The 17,876-nt window shown below is 38.1% G+C and overlaps 1 protein-coding gene across 3 annotated transcripts in view; it reads right to left on the bottom strand.

Moving 5' to 3' along the window:
* Positions 1 to 17,876, bottom strand: part of NIPAL2 (NIPA like domain containing 2) — a 75,031-nt gene that overhangs the window by 40,911 nt on the left and 16,244 nt on the right. For all 3 annotated transcript variants that reach the window (XR_009005810.1, XM_028164629.2, XM_057532159.1), the window contains 2 exons: positions 12,880 to 12,948; positions 11,304 to 11,475 (listed from right to left, as the gene is read on the bottom strand). Coding sequence is in view for 2 of the 3 variants with exons in the window: in XM_028164629.2 (XP_028020430.2) it covers positions 11,304 to 11,475; positions 12,880 to 12,948 (241 nt within the window). In the remaining variant the exon portion in view is untranslated. The remainder of the gene's footprint in view (positions 1 to 11,303; positions 11,476 to 12,879; positions 12,949 to 17,876) is intronic.

Here is a 17,876-nt window from a genome sequence, read left to right as displayed (position 1 = left end):
CAAACTCAAATGTCTCCAGGGGCCAGTTAGGTAATCCTCTAAAGAAGAAAGAATAATGAGGGTGGTGGGCTGTAGCGATGAGGGGCTGTGGAACCGTGGTGACCTGGCGTACACAAGATCAGTGAAAGGCGGCAGCCAGAATTCAGCCCTAGCCAACTGCAAGTCCAGTGTTACCAAATCTGATACTTTAAGACAAAAATCCAGTTTTTGTGTATCACTACCCAATTTTTAAACATGGGAAATTAATTTGTATTTTTAAAATACATTCTTTGAGCCAAACAAAACACAGCAGTGGCCACCAGTTTGTAAACTCTGATCTAGTCCGCAAACGAAAATTTCATCAATTTTCCTGCCTGGATATTCAATTTATTGTTTAACCTCTATGATCTGAAGAGAAAGCAGGGTATATGTTTATAATATAGGAAAGTAGAAGACAAAGTAGTAAAGAAAGCACTCTTTTATAAAAAAAAGAACCCATGACATGAAAAGAACATATTTATATAATAATGCTACAAACAGATCCTCACATGTAAATATCTGGCTTGTGGTTTCTGACCACTTATAATGGCAACTTTATTGTACTGCTAAAAAGCAAACCACAAAAGCACTTTCATGTCAGTCACAATCAAGCTTCAAACACGTGGACACGTTGAGTGTGCTCACGGGCTCAATCAACTCTAGCCGTTTTGAGGTATTGACTTCTCCAAAATGACCGTTCCCCGTTAGTTGTAGAATTGGAGGGGAAAAGTATGTCAATTACAGTGAATTCCACGGGATTAGGATTTGAAAATCTGAGGATGTGACACTTTGAAAAATGTTTCTTTATAGAGAGAAAAGTTGTCCCACCATCCACATTGGCAGGAAGGAAAGTGTCCAGTAATTCATGTTAATTAAAAAATAGCTAGAGGGTGTGGAGAAAAAGGAAGCCTCCTACCCTCCTACACTGTTGGTGGGAATGTAAATTGGTGCAGCCACTATGGAGAACAGTATGGAGGTTCCTTAAAAACTAAAAATAGAGTTGCCATGTGATCCAGCAATCCCACTCCTGGGCATACTTCCAGACGAAACTATAATTCAAAGAGATACATGCACACCCATGTTCATAGCAGCACTATTCACTATAGACAAGACGTGGAAGCAACCTAAATGTCCATCAACAGATGAATGGATAAAGAAGATGTGGTATATATATACAATGGAATATTACTCAGTCATAGAAAGAATGAAATAATGCCATTTGCAGCAACATGGATGGACCTAGAGATTATCATATTAAGGGAAGTAAATCAGACACAGAAAGACAAATATTGTATGTTTTCACTTATTTGTGGAATCTAAAAAAAATGATACAAATGAACTTATTTATAAAACAGAAATAGATTCACAGACATAGAAAACAAACTTGTGGTTACCAAAAGGAATAGCAGGGGGCAGGGGGTCGGAGAGATAAATTAGGAGTTTGGGATTAACATGTACACACTACTATATATAAAACAGGTAAACAACAAGGCCCTACTGTATAGCACAGGGAACTATACTCAATATCTTGTAATAACCTACAACGGAAAGGAGTCTGAAAAAAATACGTATATATTATATATATATAACTAAATCTCTTTGCTGTACACTTGAAATTAACACAACATTGTAAATTAACTATACCTCAATTTTTAAGAAGGGAAAAAATTGCTATTGTCATTTATTGAAGATAATGAAATTGTAGGTAAAGTGCATAATTTCAAATGAGGAAATTTACCTGGATTAAGAACAATAATCTTTTCTATTTTTAAAAAATAAATTTATTTATTTATTTACTTTTGGCTGCGTTGGGTCTTCCTTGCTTTCTCTAGTTGCAGCAAGCAGGGCCTACTCTTCGTTGTGGTGCACGGGCTTCTCATTGCGGTGGCTTCTCTTTGTTGTGGAGCACGGGCTCTAGGCGCTCGGGCTTCAGTAGTTGTGGCTCACGGGCTCTAGAGCGCAGGCTCAGTAGCTGTGGCGCACGGGCTTAGTCGCTCTGCGGCATGTGGGATCTTCCCGGACCAGGGCTCGAACCCGTGTCCCCTGCACCGGCAGGCGGATTCTTAACCACTGCGCCACCAGGGAAGCCCAATCTTTTCTTTTCTACATTTTTATTGATGTACATTAGAGATTAAATTGAAAGGAGTCCAAAAAAGTAAAAATACTGTCACTGACAGGATTAACTCTGTATTATAAATGTAATAGTGCATTACATCATCATTAGCAATTTCTTTAGGAATACTCTGTGGCGTTCTCAAAAAATAAGGATGGGTGGAAAAGATGTTTCAAATAAAGTTTTTTAGGTTTTAGGAATGCTTTCAGCTGAGAGTGCATGAGCAGACACAAAATGAGAACTTCAGAGATTTATTTCACACATCTTATTTAGGCTGGTTTTGGGGAAAATGTGCTAAGGCAGACAACCCAGCAAGCCACCGAGAAAAGGGATATTTTCTGCATATTTCCAACATTAAAATAAACGTCCGTGTAAAGTGCCACTATCACAGGCAGCCCGTGAGGTTTAGAGCTCCAGTGACTTCTTCCAGGCTGGCACCGAGCACAGGGCACTAAAGGACTGAGAGAATCCACAGCGTCGAGGTTTGTGGAACACTACAGGTCACTCTCTCATTGGCCTGTTTATGTTTTCTTTCATTTGTTTCTAATAAAAATCTTGGAGACCAAAGTTTCTGCTTGAGATGACTTCTCTGGAATTCCAAAAGGCCTCACCAGGGCTTTCTGGCTGTGCTATGACCATCATTTAATGGAATACAGACACATTTCAGCTTACAGCTTTATAATGGCACACAGAAATACACGAAACAACGTATACTCCACATCATGAATTTCAATTTGAGCAAAAGCCAGCCTGTTAGGGAAAATGAGAGATGGAAAAGACTTACCAGTCATCTGCCTCATTCTCTCAGTGCAGTCAGATTTCCAGCCTTAATTCAAATTAGCCCAGTCACAGGGTGACTGCTTCTCTTAGGAAATTATTCCAGGGCCAAGGAGACCTCACTGCTATTAATTTTATCATTCCATATAAAATTCCAAGTGTTTGATCTCATATAATTCATCTCAAATTTAACCTACTTATTACTCACTTCTATTCATCTGGGCAGTAATTAAGTAAAATAACAAGGTTGTATGTTTCATACAGTACCTGGCAAGGCGGATGCTCATTCAATATTAGTTTCTTATCTTTAACTATTTCTAAACTGTTGCCTGAATTTAACTTGGAAAAAGGTGATATATTCTCTGAACTCTTTTCTAATTACTTTAAATCAATATACTCAGAGGTATAGAACTGAAAAATGTCCATCACGTTTTTTTTTGTTTTGTTTTGTTTTTTTATAAATTTATTTATTTATTTTTGACTGTGTTGGATCTTCGTTGCTGCACGGGCTTTCTCTAGTTGCGGTGAGCAGGGGCTACTCTTCGTTGTGGTGCGTGGGCTTCTCATTGCTGTGGCTTCTCTTGCTGTGGAGCATGGGCTCTAGGCACGCAGGCTTCAGTAGTTGTGGCACGTGGGCTCAGTAGTTGTGGCTCGTGGGCTTAGCTGCTCCATGGCATGTGGGATCCTCCCGGACCAGGGCTTGAACCCATGTGCCCTGCATTGGCAGGCAGATTCTTAACCACTGCGCCACCAGGGAAGCCCTCTATTACGTTTTATTTCTCCCACCCTCCCTGCCCCTGCAACAATCTCCCTTCATATCCCATTCCTTTGCCACCCATAGACAAGTCAGTTTTATGCTAAGAGAGGTCTACCATGAACCTCCTTTAATTTTTTGTGGCTTCAACTCTTTGGATTGTTGATAACTTTATTATTTTTAATCATCTCAATGCTTACGCATAGCACAGATCACAGTCATGGGGATGAACAGAAAAATGAAAACATTAAATGTAAAGTCATGCTTTGTAGATACACAAATAATATAACTCAACCCCCCAAAAGGACAAGCTTATAAACCTTTAAATATTTACAGGAGTGAGTATTCACAAGTTCTTTGCAATGAAATGTTTAGCTATTATGCTTCATCGGGAATTGAAATCTTTTAAACAACACCCTAGAACAGAACAGAACACTTCTCGTCCAACATCCTAGAACAGAGCATCCTAGAATGCCCAATCCTCGTTTTATCAAAATTCAAATTCAAACCAATTCTGTGAGGCTGTATTGTGTGATTTCCTGCACCATGCTCTCCTGGAAAGAGCAGACAGCAGGCACACACAGTCACCAGTCTCCTGGGTCTCAGTTGAATGGCCAGAATGCATTAAAAAGGTCATTGTGAACACGATGAGAGTTGCCAAAGGGGAAGTATAGGGTCAAGCCTGCTACATGCAGTTGAGCAGGTTGTGCACTGCACAAATACACTACACCTGAGGGGGTACCACCCACATGTCAGATCTTGGTGACTCGTATATTTCTCAGGACAATTTTCTGACAGATGGCACCAGAGTGTCCTGCTCTAATGAAATTATTGTATCACGATAATTTGCAGACAGACAGACAGAAATAGAGTATCATGAGAAAGGATGCCTTTTTCTAATTCACAAAAAGGCACCAAATAGCTGAGTAGAGGGCCCATGTAGGGTGCTTAGGGAGCAGAGAATAAGCCTGTTTAATTTAGTGTGGAAGCCCAGAAAGGCCTCCTGGGGAAGTGGGACAGGAAAGATGAGCAGTAGTTTAAAATTTTATTACAAACTCCTCAGAATACCCAACTTATTTCTTTTTATTGGATTTCTGGTATAATAACTAGTTTCTCAGAAAACACTTTCTCAAATTGCAGTTAGACCTGAAAGACTCTCTGAAGTTAATTAGCAAGTGAACAAAAGTGCTTTGAAGCCAGAGCAAGAAGACAGAAAGTTGCACGCATGTCTCAGACTGCTATGTTTTTCCTTGGACAAATTTCTGTGTCTGTTTTTTAAATGTATTTGGTATTGGTAGGTTATTTGGAAATTTTGGCATTTTCCAACACGTTTTGGAGGGGAATATGTGGAGAAGTCAAAGGGTAAGTGCTGTTTAATGGCTGAACAAATGAGCTGTGAAGATCCTACATTTCTGCTCCCTGAGAATTAGTTACTGCATGGATAAGAACAATAAAAAGCATTTCTTGAAGTGGTTCATCCATTTTAGATAATTTAACCACCAGCCACCTTCAGGGGCATGGAAGTAAACTCTGTTATAAAGAATAAAGTACTGGACTTCCCTGGTGGCGCAGTGGTTAAGAATCCGCCTGCCAATGCAGGGCACGCGGGTTCGAGCCCTGGTCCAGGAAGATCCTACATACTGCAGTGCAACTAAGCCCGTGCGCCACAACTACGGAGCCTGCGCTCTAGAGCCCACGAGCCACAACTACTGAAGGCTCCGCGCCTAGAGCCCAAGCTCTGCAAGAAGAGAAGCCACCGCAATGAGAAGCCCGCGCACCGCAACAAAGAGCAGCCCCCGCTCGCCGCAACTAGAGAAAGCCTTCGCGCAGCAACGAAGACCCAACGCAGCCAAAAATAAATAAATAAAATAAATAAATTCAAAAAAAGAATAAAGTACTGTGTTTCTTTTTAATAATGATTATAAATCACAGTGACAATGGCTAGTTGTCACTGCACTATGTATCCAACACTGCACTATGTATCCTACACCGTTCTTAAGTGTTTGTGTTTACTCAATTCTTCCCCATGACAACTTCTGAGGTAAGAACTATTTTTATCCCCACTTTACAGATGAGGGAGCTGAGGCATATACCCATTTAAATAACTTGCCCAAGGTCACAGAGCTTTCCAGGGGCAGAACTGAGATCTGAAGGCTGGCAGCGTGGTCCTAGAGCTCGCACTCTTCACCATTCTACTGCCCTGTAGAAGAGTATCCAGCCGAGGCTTTAGACGATGTTGAAAAACCATCCCTTAAGCTTTCTTAATTAATGGAAAAACAAACACAAGTCAACATCTAGAATTAATCAGACTGCCAGCATATAACCAGCATTTTAGTCAGAATAAGCTTTTGCCCTATTGTTCACTGAGGAAGTCCTTCAGTGAGAAAAAGAGGGTAAAAGTATAAGGTGATACAAGGGCTCTGATCCTCTTTCTCCAAAAGCTGGACCCAGGCTTGGGAATTCAGATCCGCCTATACACCAGGATCACTCCCCACTATCCACCCCCCACTGCAGGCACCGGCCGGTTATCTACCCTGTTTGAGTCTCTAGGATGCTGTGACTGCTTGTGAGCATTGCTTGAAGAACTCTAAAGGGTTTTCTGCAAAACTGTTTGTCCCTTGAGATACTTCTTATAAAGGCACCTTGTGGACAATAGGTTTGGGAAAGCTGGCTTACGGCATCTGCCTCTGAAAGACTGACAGCATGCCTGGGCCCATCCCAGGGCCTCAAGAAGTCCTCCACTAACGAAACCTGTGTCACGTTTTAAATCCAATATTGCGGAAACCTGTTTGCTTACAGAATTCTTTGTTTCTTAGAACACCTATGAAACCATCAGTAAAAGTAGTGCTTGAGAAATGCTGTCTCCAGGTAAGCATGTCAGTGTAGAGCAGCAGGCCACACAGATAGAGGGAAAGAAAGAATAGAAAGGAAGATGGTTCAAGGCAGGAACGTGGGTAGAGTGCGAACTGAAATATCCATGGTGCTTACTGTAATGCCAATCCTAAAAAAAAAAAAAAAAAAAAAATCTGTTCCACTGAAGTGTACAAAGGGAGGAGGAATTTTGATTATGTAAGACAAAACAGTGGGACTGACAATATTAGCAGCCTGGATGTAGTGAGATGGTGACTCACACAATTTATCCTTACTTCTGGAGAGGAGAAAAGGAACACAGTGTGTTGGTATGAACCAGGCTGCCCAAGGAGAATGAGGAAAATGGAAGAAAGTTCCTTCACTCAGACTTCAGAGCTAAAACTTTTTAAAAACTGTTCTGGACTTCAGTTTTCTTCCTTTCTTATTTTTTTTCCTTTTCAAATTTTGAAAGCCAGAAAAGAATATGCAATCTCTCATGCAACATTGCAACAGACATTATCTTTAAAAAAAAAAAGAAAATTCAAAGAAAGGTTTGATTTCTTTCTTGAAGCTCCCAAGAAATAATAGGGAAAATAAAATTTGTAGCTCAGTAAAGTGTAGACACTCTTCTGCCTCATCTGTAGACATAGCCATAAGATAACGTATTTATTAAAAAATACTGTCCCTTTTGCTTCAAGTTTTCTAGAGTTTCTAGAATCTTTATAAAGAATTATAAAAGTGGTAGGGGGCTGTTCTGGGGAAAATTCTCAATCACCAGCATCCCTTACCCACCCACAGCATTGCACAGTGACCTAAATTCAGTGCAAGAGTGCTGTGAGAATATTATGTATGAGCATATATTACTGTTTGCAAAGACTGTAAAGCAGGAAACGATTTGTGTTTGAGGCTATAAGTTTACTTCTTGGAATCATTTTAAATGGGCAGAGAGGGAGGTTGCTAAAAATGTTCTAAAGTTGAAACATTAATCCAGGCTAGGAGCAGACAAAGAAAAATGATCTGTAGCATTGAGAAAAGCCCATCTCCAAGTTTGAAGGTGGGTGGACTTCCCCCTCCCCCCAGGGAGCTTGGGGAGGACAGGTCACTGTCCGAGGGGAAGGTGGTTAAACTTAAAACTTCCCATTATTAATGAGAGTTTCGAGCAAGTCATGCCAAAATGAGCAGCTTCACAGGCGTCTTCATTGAAGGTCTGTGAGGAGTATCAAGGCTGGCCCTTCATCTCTGGCAATTTCCGAATTCTCACTTCAGGTCCCAAGAGGCCTGGCTAATATTTCATTTCTGTGAGATCGCTGATCTTTATAATAAATCTAGCACATCCCCCTTTCTTTGTGCTAGTTGGAATGGCTCTTTTCTTCTCATTACCAGAAAAAAGGTTTCCCAGGAGTGGGGAACTAGAGGTAAATGGAGAATTTCAGTACAGTGTGGCTCACACACTCAACCCTCCCCCCCCAGGCATCTGTTTGATCTGCGCGGACACTTTTGTCTTTGGATATTGCATGGAAACTGAGCATGAAGCAGAATAAGAAACAAAACTAAAGATCAGCTCTAAATAGATACTCGCTGTGAAAAATAATACAACATTTTCAGGACAATTGGGGCCTGTAGAGGCCCCAAGGTGACAATGTAACTATACCTTTTATCTATTATTTCTCAAATTTTGAGAAGAAAAAAATATCCAGAACGTCCATGTACGCAGTATGTGCAGTAGTAAATAGAAGATAAGATATCCTCAAATTGCTGATTGTATCTGAATGTTAAAAATGTCAAATGAAAAATAAAAAAGAAAAAAAATGTCAAATGATTACATAAATTGTGTGCCTATTCAGAGTAGGGTGATTTTAACTGAACAATTTCTAGAAAGCCAAAAAAGTGTTCTTTGCTAACTATTCTACTATTGTACATCATGAAAGTATTTTAAATAAGATATTTTAAATTATTAAGAAGGGGAAACTACTTTCAAAATGAAATAAAATTCTCTTTGAGTATACATTATTTCAGTTTAAACTATGCTTTTTATTTTTTAAAGACTATCATATAATTTTTTGGAGAAATATTACAATTGGGATATGTGGGTGCACATTATGCTTGATCTAGTTGCTACCAGACAATAGCCATCAACTTGTTTCTATTTCAATGAAGATTCCAAATTCACAGAAACTTAGAAACATGCTGTTTCCATAGCAGCAGATAAAGGGTGAAACAAAAGATTTTATTGATTTTAACATGGCTTAGAGAATTTGTTCTCTTTTTTAGCAGTAATTTTTGCTTTTTTTTTTTTTAGTCTTTACCAACATCTCATATTTTCTTTTCTAAATGTATTTAGTAAGTCATATAAATTTTGGAAGTAGGATAATTGTGACATTACTGTAAAATTACACATTCTTTCTTTTTTTAAATTTATTTATTTGTTTTTTTTCTTTCGTTTAATTTTTGGCTTTGTTGGGTCTTTGTTGCTGTGCGCAAGCTTTCTGCAGTTGCGGCAAGCGGGGGCTACTCTTCTTTGCGGTGCGCAGGCCTCTCATTGCGGTGGCTTCTCTTCTTGCGGAGCACAGGCTCCAGGCGCACGGGCTTCAGTAGTTGTAGCACACGGGCCCAAGTAGTTGTGGCTCACGGGCTCTAGAGCACAGGCTCAGTAGTTGTGCTGCACGGGCTTAGTTGCTCCACGGCATGTGGGATCTTCCCAGACCAGGGCTCAAACCCGTGTCCCCTGCACTGGCAGGCGGATCCTTAACCACTGTGCCACCAGGGAAGCCCTAAAATTACACATTCTTATAGTAACGTAGAATAACCAATATCGAATTCTTTATTTTTTTTAAACATCTTTATTGGAGCATAATTGCTTTACATTGTTGTTAGTTTCTGCTTTATAACAAAGTGAATCAGTTATACATATACATATATCCCCATATCTCTTCCCTCTTGCATCTCCCTCCCTCCCACCCTCCCTATCCCACCCCTCTAGGTGGTCACAAAGCACCGAGCTGATCTCCCTGTGCTATGTGGCTGCTTCCCGCTAGCTATCTGTTTTACATTTGGTAGTGTATATATGTCCATGCCACTCTCTCACTTCGTCCCAGCTTCCCCTTCCCCCTCCCCGTGTCCTCAAGTCCATTCTCTATGTCTGTCTTTATTCCTGTCCTGCCCCTAGGTTTTTCAGAACCTTTTTTTTTTTTTAGATTCCATATATATGTGTTAGCGTACAGTATTTGCTTTTCTCTTTCTGACTTACTTCACTCTGTATGACAGATTCTAGGTCCATCCACCTCACTACAAATAACTCAATTTCGTTTCTTTTTATGGCTGAGTAATATTCCATTGTATATATGTGCCACATCTTCTTTATCCATTCATCGGTCAATGGACACTTAGGTTGCCTCCATGTCCTGGCTATTGTAAATAGTGCTACAATGAACATCGTGGTACGTGACTCTTTTTGAGTTATGGTTTTCTCAGGGTATATGCCCAGTAGTGGGATGGCTGGGTCATATGGTAGTTCTATTTTTAGTTTTTTAAGGAACCTCCATAGTGTTCTCCATAGTGGCTGTATCAATTTACATTCCCACCAACAGTGCAAGAGTGTTCCCTTTTCTCCACACCCTCTCCAGCATTTATTGTTTGTAGATTTTTTGATGATGGCCATTCTGACTGCTGTGAGGTGATACCTCATTGTAGTTTTGATTTGCATTTCTCTAATGATTAGTGATGTTGAGCATCCTTTCATGTGTTTGTTGGCAATCTGTATATCTTCTTTGGAGAAATGTCTATTTAGGTCTTCTGCCCATTTTTGGATTGGGTTGTTTGTTTTTTTGATATTGAGCTGCATGAGCTGCTTGTGTATTTTGGAGATTTTTCCTTTGTCAGTTGCTTCATTTGCAAATATTTTCTCCCATTATGAGGATTGTCTTTTCGTCTTGTTTATGGTTTCCTTTGCTGTGCAAAAGCTTTTAAGTTTCATTAGGTCCCATTTGTTTGTTTTTATTTCTAATTCTTAATGTAAAAGAGATGCTAAACTATGGATCAGGCATCAAGGACTCTACGTGTAATGTCAGTTTAGCATATGAATAAAACATAACATTTGGGCTTCCCTGGTGGCGCAGTGGTTGAGAGTCTGCCTGCCAGTGCAGGGGACACGGGTTCGAGCCCTGGTCTGGGAAGATCCCACATGCTGCGGAGCGGCTGGGCCCGTGAGCCACAGCTACTGAGCCGGCGTGTCTGGAGCCTGTGCTCCGCAACAAGAGAGGCCGTGATAGTGAGAGGCCCACGCACCGCGATGAAGAGTGGCCCCCACTTGCCGCAACTAGAGAAAGCCCTCACACAGAAACGAAGACCCAACACAGCCATGAATAAATAAATAAATAAATAAAATTAAAAAAAAAATAGGAATGCCCCATGTAGTAAACAGAAATCTATTTCCAAAAAAAAAAAAACATAACATTTTATTACAAATGCTTTAAGATAATTCATTAATGATTAAAAAGCATGGTATAACATTTTCTGTTACTGTTCATTTCATTTATTAAGACTCAGACACCGGGAATCAGGCTTTTAAACATAGATGTTACGGCTACAAAATGCAAGTTTCTTTGTGGTTAACGTGGCACCATGACAGTGAATAACTGAAATTGGTAGTATAATTGTTCCAAGTTAACATGCTAAGAAAACAGGAAACGACTTTTTTCTTTTGTGCATGTGTTGTTTAAGTTGTATGTTTTTTTGCCAACTATTTTGATCTCTTAAAATTTCTATTTGTCAAAACACAGAAAAATGGCTCACCTGTAACAGACATACAGCCTAATGGAGCAATGAGAGTAATGGGGGCAAATCCATAGGCTGCAAAGTTTCCTGTCTCTCCCACAGCCATCAGTATGATGCCGCCCCACCACAGCACGCTCTTGAAGTACGGCCTTGGGTGTTCTTGGTGCGCCAACTGAAGATGCGAATATTTCTGGAAGTACATCACGATGTAAATAAGAAAATATTTCCACCCAACCAAAACTTGCCTTGAAATTTTTGGTCCTATAAAATTGCTTCATGGCTTTTAAATTTATTTGCAGATTATTATAGAGCAATTATTACGGTTTTCTGTTTGTTCCAAACATATTAACAGAAGTGAATCATACTGATATAGCATTTTATAGCTTAAAGGGCCTTCTCACATATTGCTTAATTCTCATAACATCTCTGTGAAGTAAATATCATTATTACTATCTAAAGATGGAGTGTGTGTTAAGGAGTTAAGTGACTTTTTAGTCCACCACACCAAAATACTTCTTTTAGATTGTCAAAAAAATTCAAATGCTGAAATAAAGATAATAAATTACTAAAGAAACACCTTTGGAAAAGGGATTCAAATCTATGAGTCAAAGTTGCTACCACAATAAACATAACAGGGCAGAAAGCTCTGGTAGCAGAGGGTTGGGATGGGGGAACTCATTTATATCTGGTTTGAGTATTTCTTTGTATTGGAAATGTATGAATTCCTGGAAACTGACCATTAAATAAAGCTCTATTTCCCTATTGATTTTATGATAACTGAACTTACTTCCTTAAGAAGTATTTACAATTCTAGATTACTTTAAAATCTTTTCTTTAAAATTCTTTTAAAATTTCAGAAGTTATTTAGAAAATAATAAAAGTACTATAAGAAAATGTAGAACATTAAAATAAATCTTGGCTTATGCCAAGATATGAACATCTTTTTTTTTTTTTTTTTTTAAAGACTGGCACTCCCCAACGCTTTCAAGGTTTTTTTTTTTTTTTTTAAACTTTGGGTTTATTTATTTATTTACTTATTTATTTATGGCTGTGTTGGGTCTTCGTTTCTGTGCGAGGGCTTTCTCTAGTTGCGGCAAGTGGGGACCACTCTTCATCGCTGTGCGCGGGCCTCTCATTATCGCGGCCTCTCTTGTTGCGGAGCACAGGCTCCAGACGCGCAGGCTCAGTAATTGTGGCTCACGGGCCTAGTTGCTCCGCGGCATGTGGGATCTTCCCAGACCAGGGCTCGAACCCGTGTCCCCTGCATTGGCAGGCAGATTCTCAACCACTGCGCCACCAGGGAAGCCCCTGAACATCTTTTTAAGTGTGATACAAATTCACAGGCGCCTGGTCTGGGGTACACAATACTATTAAGAGGCTCACAAAACATTTAATTTCTTTTAAAATCAGAAGAAGAAAAAAGATGGACACAATCTAGCCTGGATTATATTTGTCTTTATATCAATGAGGTCATAAGATATACTTTCTTTAATGGAGGAAGAAGTCCAAGAAGGCAAAAGTGCCTGAGGCTCATTGAAGTCATAGTATGTCCCTGGATCAAACTACAGAGTTAGAAAAATAAGCTTCTTCTTACCTGAATATTTAGGGAAATGCTGATTACCAAGTTTCCTAAAATGGCCAGCAAAACTCCAAAAAGGTGAATCTGTAAAAGAAAATGTTTTCTTTAAATGGTACTTTAAATAGCACTTGTAAGATATTTACCAAAAAAACTACGAAAATTTAAGTTGATACATTCATTCATTTGTTCATTCATTCAGCAAATATTTACTTAGCACCCATTTGCCAGGGTCATTTGGAATATGAATGATGGTTTTATTAGGATTAATTTTTCACTTTAGTCAAATATTATTTTTTATAACTAGTTCAGTCCTTTACTGAATTCTCTAGATATGTGCTTCATTCACTAAAATAAACAGTCATCAGGTTCTGACTTTTTCCCACTAAGATGCTTCTATTTATCCTGTCTGCCAATTTCCTCAGCAACCTCTCTGATAGGGGTGTTCATTGCCTCAAGTATGGACTATATAATTTTTTCTGTTCTCCCCCTTTTCTTTCTCTTAAGATATTCTGGAAGACTGTGGTATGAAAGAAAGATCATTGGCTTTGGGGTTAAAGGATGAACCTGAGATTCAGATCTGCTATTTTCTAATGGGCGACATTGAGTAAGTTATTTCAGCTCCCCTGCCTCAGTAAACAGGGGATGTTGGATAAGATGTTTCCAAAAATCCCTTTATCTCTAAACTGCTATGAACCTCACTGGAGACAGACTAAATTTTCCCGCCACTCTGCTGGTCAAGAACCCACAATGTCTCTCTACAGACAATTATATTAAATACAAAACTACTGTACCAGCTCCCCATAATCGGTCTTCATCCTGACCATCCAATTGTCCACAGCACACTTTAATGTGCTCCCTCTACCTTGGGTACCCGGCTCCTGACTTCTCCAGTCAGATGCCATACTTCTTCTCATGTCATTCCTGTCACCCAGACAGAGCATCTTCTTCCCTCAGCCCATTTCAATCAGACCTCACCCTCCTGGCCATCGGAGCTCCACCTCCTTACGACCTTCTCAGACACCACAGCCCATCTTTACTTTCTCAGACTCTAAATGGTGAACATTTCTTCTTTTATATTGTCAGGTGTATCATTAGGCTCTATAAATAGACGGCAAATTCTCTGAGGGAAGGGAATCATGTCTAAGACTTCCATTGGGTCTTCTACATCATCTACTATACAAAATGAGGGGCTTAAAAAAATACTTCCTCGAGAAAGTATACGGTGGTTTAAAACAAGAACTGCAGAGGTTAAAAAACAAGTTCTGACACATTGCCCAAGATCTATCTTTACTAAAGATAGCATATGTATTATTTGATGACTTCAAAAGATGCATATTCTGCTCCTATCTAGGTACAAAGATGTAATATCTTCTAGCAGTAAAAATTAGCAATGATAGAAGGGCTCTTCCCCCTTCTTCTTCTACAGTACATAACTTCTAGCTAGCTTCAAATTCCAAGGAGTTATTTGAATTTCAAATGAACATTACAACCACAAGGAACCCTTTTCAGAATGCAAAATGTCTTTGAAGTTTTAGAACTTCATTATATGTGCTGAAGTGAAATTCAGTATTTCTAAAAAACGAAGCAGGAAAGTTGAAAACCCATTTAATAGTTGACATATAATATCCATAGTCTTTAATCAGTTAAGAATTTTCTTTTCCTAATAAAAGCAGTTGGCAATAATTTTGATCACTATTCCTCATGGGGAACAACTGTATCATAATATATTGTGCTATTTCCATGCTTTCGATTTACAATTGACTGCATTTGGCAGTAATCAGGAAAATAAAAATTCAGAAGAAGTTTGGGATTGAATGGATAATTATGAAAATCTTCTATAATTATAAAAGTAAATTGTTGAATAGAAATAACTTACTTCAAAATTCTTTAAATGATTCACTGAGTAGTTTAAACACCACTAGGCCAAGTGTTTAGAAATTGGTTAGCAGGATTTCGCAATGATTTCTTGGCTATGACATGAAAAGCACAGGCAACAGAAGAAAAAATAGATAGGCTGGACTTTATCAAGATTAAAATCTTTTGTGCACCAAAGGACACTATTAGCAGAGTGAAAGGCAACCCACACAATGGGAGAAAATATTTGCAAATCATGTATCTGATAAAGATTGATATCTAGAATATATAAAGAACCCCTACAACTCAACAACAAAAAAATAAACAATGCAACTGAAAAATGGTCAAAGAACTCAAATAGACTTTTCTTCAAAGAAGATATATAAATGGGCAATAGGCACATGAAAAGATGCTCAACAGCACTAATCATTAGGGAAATGCAAATCAAAACCACAATAAGCTACCACTTCACACCCATTAGGAGAGCTACAATTAAAAAGAAAAACAACAGAAAATAACAAGTGTTGGTAAGGATGCGGAGAAATTGAAACCCTAGTTCATTGTTGGTGGGGATGTAAAATGGTACAGCTGCTGATCTCATAACATATACAAAAATTAACTCAAAATTAACCAAAAGACCTAAATGTAGGAGCCAAAACTATAAAATTCTCAGAAGAAAACATAAGGGTAAATCTTTGTGACCTTGGATTTGGCCATGGATTCCCACAGATAAGACATCAAAAGCGTAAGCAACAAAGAAAAAATAACTGGACCTCATCAATATTAAAAAACTTTGTTTCAAAGGACACTATCAAGGAAAGTGAAAAGGTAATGCACAAAATGGGAGAAAATATCTGGAAATCATATATCTGACAAGGGACTTATACCTAGACTATATAAAGAACACTTACAATGCAATAATAAAAAGACAAATGACCCAATTAAAAATGGGCAAAGGATCTGAATAGACATTTCTCCAAAGAAGACAAATGGCTAACAAGTACATTGAAAAGATCAACATCACTAGTCATCAGGGATTGCAAATCAAAACCACAGTGATATACCACTTCATACCAAATAATATAGCTATAATCAAAAAGTCAGATAATAACAAGTGTTAGTAAGGATGTAGATAAATCAGAACCCTCAAACACTGCTCGTGGAAATATATAATGGTGCAACCACTTTGGAAAACAGTCTGGAAGTTCTTCAAAAAGTTAAGCATGCAATTTCCATTTGACTCAGCAATTCCATGCCGAGGTATATATCCAAGAGAAACGAAAACATATATCCACACAAAAACTTGTACACAAATTTACATACCAGTATTGTTCATATGACAGCTAATGGCTGGGGGTAATGATTGTACAACTCAGTGAATTGTACAATTTAAATGAGTGGATTATATGATATGTGAATTATATTTCAATAAGTTGTTATAAAAAATAATTTTAAAAACACAAAGCATTTACATCTTTTTTTTTTGCCCAAAGAAATAAAATGTTACAAATGTAACTAGCTCTATTTCAGTCTCTTCTTCCTCCCAGAGATAAGTGATTTTTTTTTCTGAAGTTGATACAAATATGTTTCTTTCTTTCCTCGATTTATTTTTATTATCTATTTTGTTTACTCAGCTTTTCTTTTTTTCATCTTCTTCATTTGGACTCTTAACTCATTAGCTTTTTCTGTTTCTTTCTATCATGCAAATAGGGCTTTACATTTCCCTCTAAGTACACCCTCTGTTTTAGCTGCCCGCATAGTTTTGGCATGTACAGTTTTCATTGGCATTTAGTTCTAAATATTTTCTGATTATCTCATCATTTTTATCTGAGCCTTATATTATTCAGAGATGTGTTTTTTAATATTTCTAAATGAATGGGGTGTTGATTATCACTTTATTACTAATTTCTAATTTTACTGAGTTGTGGGCAGAAAATACTCTGTGTGTATATTAACATTTGCTTTTGACCTATTATACAGTGTAAATTGGAATTTGTTTTGTGACCTGCTGGTGTAGGGTCACGTTTATAAGTGTTCCATGTATGTTTGAAAATAAAGTATTTAAAAGTTGAGTGAATACATTTTATATATCCTTCCTATCTATCTATCCATTCATCTATCTCTCCTTCCTATCTATCTATCTATCCATTCATCTATCTATCTCCATTAAGTCATTGTTCAAATCTTTGATATTCTTACTAAATTTTGGATTGCTTTGTCTATCAATTGCCTACGGAGGTATGTTAAAAATCTACTCAAACATGTATTTATATATTTTAAGACTATAGTCCTAGGTGTATACAGGATCAGGATTGTTTTATCTTCCCAGCTAACTGTTCTTTTTTAAAATTTTTAAAATTTTTATTTATTTATTTACTTATGTTTATTATTTATTTATTTATTTCTTATTAGTCATCCATTTTATACACATCAGTGTACACATGTCAATCCCAATCTCCCAATTCATCACACCACCCCACCACCCCCGTAATTGTTCCTTTTATCATTAGGTTTTTTCTTTAAAATCTATTTTAGCTGATATTACTGTAGCTGCTTTCTTTTGATATTTGCTACTTTCCACATCACTTTAACATTTTTGCATCATATTTTAGTCAAGTCTCTTATACATAGAAAATAACTAGATTAAAAAAAAAAACCTGAGACTTTCTGTCAGATGGGGAGGTTAGTCCATTTTGTTTACTGTGATTATAAATATATTTTCCTTTATTTCTATCTTTTTTGTGTTTGTAGTTATCTTTCTTTTGCTTTGCTTTCTAATTTCTCTTTTCCTGAATCCTGTTGAAATGACTGAGTTTTCTTTATTCTTTTCTTTCCCCTACGCTCCTGACTAGGAAGTTACACATCTTATTTATAGTCTTTCAGTAATTACCGTTAAATGTTTTTTGTTTTTTGTTTTTTTAAATTTTTAATTTATTATTTATTTATTATTTTTATTTTTGGCTGTGTTGGGTCTTCGTTTCTGTGCGAGGGCTTTCTCCAGTTGCGGCGAGTGGGGGCCACTCTTCATCGCGGTGCGCGGGCCTCTCACTATCGCGGCCTCTCTTGTTGCGGAGCACAGGCTCCAGACGCGCAGGCTCAGTAGTTGTGGCTCACAGGCCCAGCCGCTCCACGGCACGTGGGATCCTCCCAGACCAGGG

This window comes from Balaenoptera acutorostrata, chromosome 17, assembly GCF_949987535.1.
Source record: "Balaenoptera acutorostrata chromosome 17, mBalAcu1.1, whole genome shotgun sequence".
Lineage (NCBI taxonomy): Eukaryota > Metazoa > Chordata > Mammalia > Artiodactyla > Balaenopteridae > Balaenoptera > Balaenoptera acutorostrata.
Note: the sequence above shows the minus strand (reverse complement) of the source record. Positions and strands in the feature narration are given on the sequence as shown.